General features: G+C 67.6%; 1 protein-coding gene across 1 annotated transcript in view; it reads left to right on the forward strand.

Moving 5' to 3' along the window:
* Positions 1-4,651: 4,651 nt before the first annotated feature.
* LOC104386251 (maestro heat-like repeat-containing protein family member 1) overlaps positions 4,652-5,008 on the forward strand; it is a gene marked incomplete at its 5' end in the record, with an annotated part of 45,205 nt that continues 44,848 nt past the window's right edge. Inside the window, 1 exon segment of the mRNA XM_009994863.1 lies at positions 4,652-4,797. Coding sequence (XP_009993165.1) covers positions 4,652-4,797 — 146 coding nt within the window.

Genomic DNA, 5,008 nt, shown 5'->3' on the forward strand with positions numbered 1-5,008 from the left:
GGGGACTGGGAATGGAGCTGGCTGGGAATTAAGTCTCCCTCCCCAATGAGGTGAAATCCCCCTGCTGGGAGCTCGGCCTGAGCTCCCTGGGGCAGCTGGAGGGACCAGGTCCTGGCTGGGAATGGGAGGAGGGGGCTGGTTCCCTGCCCAGGGTTCCCTGCCCATCATTCCCTGCCCATCATCATTCCCTGCCCATCATCATTCCCTGCCCATCATCATTCCCTGCCCATCATCATTCCCTGCCCATCATTCCCTGCCCATCATTCCCTGCCCTAGAAACTCTCTCAGGCCCCATCTCTGCTCCCTGAGCTCCAACATTCTCTGCCTGTTCCAGCCTGAGCTGTGTTTCCTAAATTAATCCCAGCCTGGAAATGAAGCTTCTTGCTTCTTTTTTTTCCCCTTTTTATTCCCCCCCCAATACCTGGAAGGGCCAGAAAGAACCTTCTGGCTGAACTGAGCCAGGGGGAGGGGGGAGCAGGGATTTCCCTCCCCAGCAGCACCAGGGCACGTTGGCTTGAGGGGAACAGCAGGGAAAACATCCCCCACAGCCCCTGCCTGGGGAGGGAACCCCGGGGGGGGACATCCTGGGGCTGGGGCTTGGGGACAGGGGGATGGGGGACTCGGGGACAGGGGGCTCAGGGACAGAGGGACCTGGGGACAGGGGGCTCAGGGACAGAGGGACCTGGGGACAGGGGGCTCAGGGACAGAGGGACCTGGGGACAGGGGGCTCAGGGACAGAGGGACCTGGGGACAGGGGGCTCAGGGACAGAGGGACCTGGGGACAGGGGGCTCAGGGACAGAGGGACCTGGGGACAGGGGGCTCAGGGACAGAGGGACCTGGGGACAGGGGGCTCAGGGACAGAGGGACCTGGGGACAGGGGGCTCAGGGACAGAGGGACCTGGGGACAGGGGGCTCAGGGACAGAGGGACCTGGGGACAGGGGGCTCAGGGACAGAGGGACCTGGGGACAGGGGGCTCAGGGACAGAGGGACCTGGGGACAGGGGGCTCAGGGACAGAGGGACCTGGGGACAGGGGGCTCAGGGACAGAGGGACCTGGGGACAGGGGGCTCAGGGACAGAGGGACCTGGGGACAGGGGGCTCAGGGACAGAGGGACCTGGGGACAGGGGGCTCAGGGACAGAGGGACCTGGGGACAGGGGGCTCAGGGACAGAGGGACCTGGGGACAGGGGGCTCAGGGACAGAGGGACCTGGGGACAGGGGGCTCAGGGACAGAGGGACCTGGGGACAGGGGGCTCAGGGACAGAGGGACCTGGGGACAGGGGGCTCAGGGACAGAGGGACCTGGGGACAGGGGGCTCAGGGACAGAGGGACCTGGGGACAGGGGGCTCAGGGACAGAGGGACCTGGGGACAGGGGGCTCAGGGACAGAGGGACCTGGGGACAGGGGGCTCAGGGACAGAGGGACCTGGGGACAGGGGGCTCAGGGACAGAGGGACCTGGGGACAGGGGGCTCAGGGACAGAGGGACCTGGGGACAGGGGGCTCAGGGACAGAGGGACCTGGGGACAGGGGGCTCAGGGACAGAGGGACCTGGGGACAGGGGGCTCAGGGACAGAGGGACCTGGGGACAGGGGGCTCAGGGACAGAGGGACCTGGGGACAGGGGGCTCAGGGACAGAGGGACCTGGGGACAGGGGGCTCAGGGACAGAGGGACCTGGGGACAGGGGGCTCAGGGACAGAGGGACCTGGGGACAGGGGGCTCAGGGACAGAGGGACCTGGGGACAGGGGGCTCAGGGACAGAGGGACCTGGGGACAGGGGGCTCAGGGACAGAGGGACCTGGGGACAGGGGGCTCAGGGACAGAGGGACCTGGGGACAGGGGGCTCAGGGACAGAGGGACCTGGGGACAGGGGGCTCAGGGACAGAGGGACCTGGGGACAGGGGGCTCAGGGACAGAGGGACCTGGGGACAGGGGGCTCAGGGACAGAGGGACCTGGGGACAGGGGGCTCAGGGACAGAGGGACCTGGGGACAGGGGGCTCAGGGACAGAGGGACCTGGGGACAGGGGGCTCAGGGACAGAGGGACCTGGGGACAGGGGGCTCAGGGACAGAGGGACCTGGGGACAGGGGGCTCAGGGACAGAGGGACCTGGGGACAGGGGGCTCAGGGACAGAGGGACCTGGGGACAGGGGGCTCAGGGACAGAGGGACCTGGGGACAGGGGGCTCAGGGACAGAGGGACCTGGGGACAGGGGGCTCAGGGACAGAGGGACCTGGGGACAGGGGGCTCAGGGACAGAGGGACCTGGGGACAGGGGGCTCAGGGACAGAGGGACCTGGGGACAGGGGGCTCAGGGACAGAGGGACCTGGGGACAGGGGGCTCAGGGACAGAGGGACCTGGGGACAGGGGGCTCAGGGACAGAGGGACCTGGGGACAGGGGGCTCAGGGACAGAGGGACCTGGGGACAGGGGGCTCAGGGACAGAGGGACCTGGGGACAGGGGGCTCAGGGACAGAGGGACCTGGGGACAGGGGGCTCAGGGACAGAGGGACCTGGGGACAGGGGGCTCAGGGACAGAGGGACCTGGGGACAGGGGGCTCAGGGACAGAGGGACCTGGGGACAGGGGGCTCAGGGACAGAGGGACCTGGGGACAGGGGGCTCAGGGACAGAGGGACCTGGGGACAGGGGGCTCAGGGACAGAGGGACCTGGGGACAGGGGGCTCAGGGACAGAGGGACCTGGGGACAGGGGGCTCAGGGACAGAGGGACCTGGGGACAGGGGGCTCAGGGACAGAGGGACCTGGGGACAGGGGGCTCAGGGACAGAGGGACCTGGGGACAGGGGGCTCAGGGACAGAGGGACCTGGGGACAGGGGGCTCAGGGACAGAGGGACCTGGGGACAGGGGGCTCAGGGACAGAGGGACCTGGGGACAGGGGGCTCAGGGACAGAGGGACCTGGGGACAGGGGGCTCAGGGACAGAGGGACCTGGGGACAGGGGGCTCAGGGACAGAGGGACCTGGGGACAGGGGGCTCAGGGACAGAGGGACCTGGGGACAGGGGGCTCAGGGACAGAGGGACCTGGGGACAGGGGGCTCAGGGACAGAGGGACCTGGGGACAGGGGGCTCAGGGACAGAGGGACCTGGGGACAGGGGGCTCAGGGACAGAGGGACATGGGGACAGGGGGACAGGCAGCTCCTCCTGCCCTGGAAGCTCTGGCTGCAGCAGGAGGGGAAGGGACAAGGGACACTTGTCACCCTCTGGGGTGGCTTTTGGGGTGTGTGACATCCCCTCAGGGCCGGGTGTCCTGGGCCACCTGCTCTGGAACTAATTAACCTTGTTCTGTCAAAAGCCCTAATGAGGAATGTGCTGCTCCAGGAAGGCAATGAGGCTGTGGGAGCAGATCCAGGCTGGGGGTGGGAGCAGCTCTGGGCTTGTGGCAGCCCCAGGGCAGGACAAGGGCCATTGTCACCTGTGCTGTGCCCACCTGGCAGCTGGGAGGGCCTCGTGGGGTGGTGGGATTCAGTGGGGTGAGCAGGGGGGTCCTCCTGCCCCTGCCCCTCAGGGATGGTGGGGAGCAGCTCTGGGCAGCAGGAGCTGGGGCCCTGGGGGGCAGCAGGGGGACCATGAGCCAGCAATGGGCCCTGGGGGCCAAGAAGGGCCCTGGGCTCCTGGGGGGAGCAAGAAGAGTGTGGGCAGCAGGTCAGGGAGGTTGTGCTGCCCCTCTGCTCTGCCCTGGGGGGGACACCTCTGGAGAGCTGGGCCCAGCTCTGGGCTGCCCAGGGGCTGAAGGCCAAGGAGCTGCTGGAGAGAGTCCAGGGCAGGGCCCCCAAGGTGCTGAGGGGCTGGAGCATCTGCCTGGGAGGAAAGGCTGAGGGAGCTGGGGCTGTTCAGCTGGAGAGGAGGAGCCTGAGGGGGGGTCTCCTCAAGGCTGAGCAGGATCTGCAGGGGGTCAGCAGGGGGGGACCAGACTCTGCTCAGGGCTGCCCAGGGACAGGCCAAGGGGCCATGGGCACAAGCTGGAGCACAGGAGGGTCAAGCTCCCCAGGAGGAGGAACTTGTTGCCTGGGAGGGTGGCAGAGCCCTGGGCCAGGCTGCCCAGAGAGGCTGTGGAGGCTCCTTCTCTGGAGACACCCCAGCCCCTCTGGAGGCTCCTGTGGGACCTGCTGGGGGTGACCCTGCCCTGGGGGCTGGGAGGGGGGGTCTCCAGGGGTCCCTGACAGCCCCTGACATTCCATGATGTGCCCCTGGTGGGTCCCAGGTCACGTCAGCCCTGCACAGGTTCCCCAGGCCCCTCATTGCCCACAGATCCCCTCCTGCTCCCCAGCCCTGCTCTGACATCTCCAGAGCCATAAATCCTTCTCCCCAGCACGAAGCCTTTTTGGGGCTGAGTCCCCTTGCTGAGGTGCTGGGCAGTGTCTGCAGCACAAACCCTGTGGGGTTTGGAGCTTGTGGGAGGATGAGGAACCAGCCCTGGGGGTAGGGAGGACCTGTGGACAAGGTGACTCTGAGTTGTCACGGGTGCTGAGCCCAGGAGAAAGGTCTTGGTGGGTCCTCCTGGGGTGGGAAGGGCCAGGGAAGATGGACTGGGCTGGTGGGAGGAGGGATGAGACCCCCAGAGGTTCTTCTGCTCCTGCTCTCGTTCGTCCCGGGTGTTCAGGGGACTCAAGGTCTTGCTGCTTGCCTTGCCCAGGGCTGGCCACCACCTTGATGGATGCCACCACAGACAAGGACCCCCTGGTCCAGGAGCAGATCTACAAGGCCCTGTGCTACCTGGGGGAGTCTGAGCCCGAGGAGATCCTCAACTCCTGCGACGAGTACCTGCGGCAGCACGACAAGGTGGGACCCCAGGGGGTGTCACCAGCTCGGGGGGACACCTGGGCTGCCCGAGCAGCCCCTGGGCCTGGGGCTGTGCAGCTGGAGGAGGGTGGGAAGGAGCCCTGGAGGGTGAGGACCTGGTGGTGGCTCAAGTCGTGGTCACGTCCTGCCTGGTGGAAACGCTGCCCCAGGTCCTGGGGCAGCCAGAGCTTCCAGGGCAGGAGGAGCTGCC

Source organism: Chaetura pelagica, unplaced genomic scaffold, assembly GCF_000747805.2.
Source record: "Chaetura pelagica isolate M959 unplaced genomic scaffold, ChaPel_1.0 scaffold1560, whole genome shotgun sequence".
Classification (NCBI taxonomy): Eukaryota; Metazoa; Chordata; class Aves; order Apodiformes; family Apodidae; genus Chaetura; species Chaetura pelagica.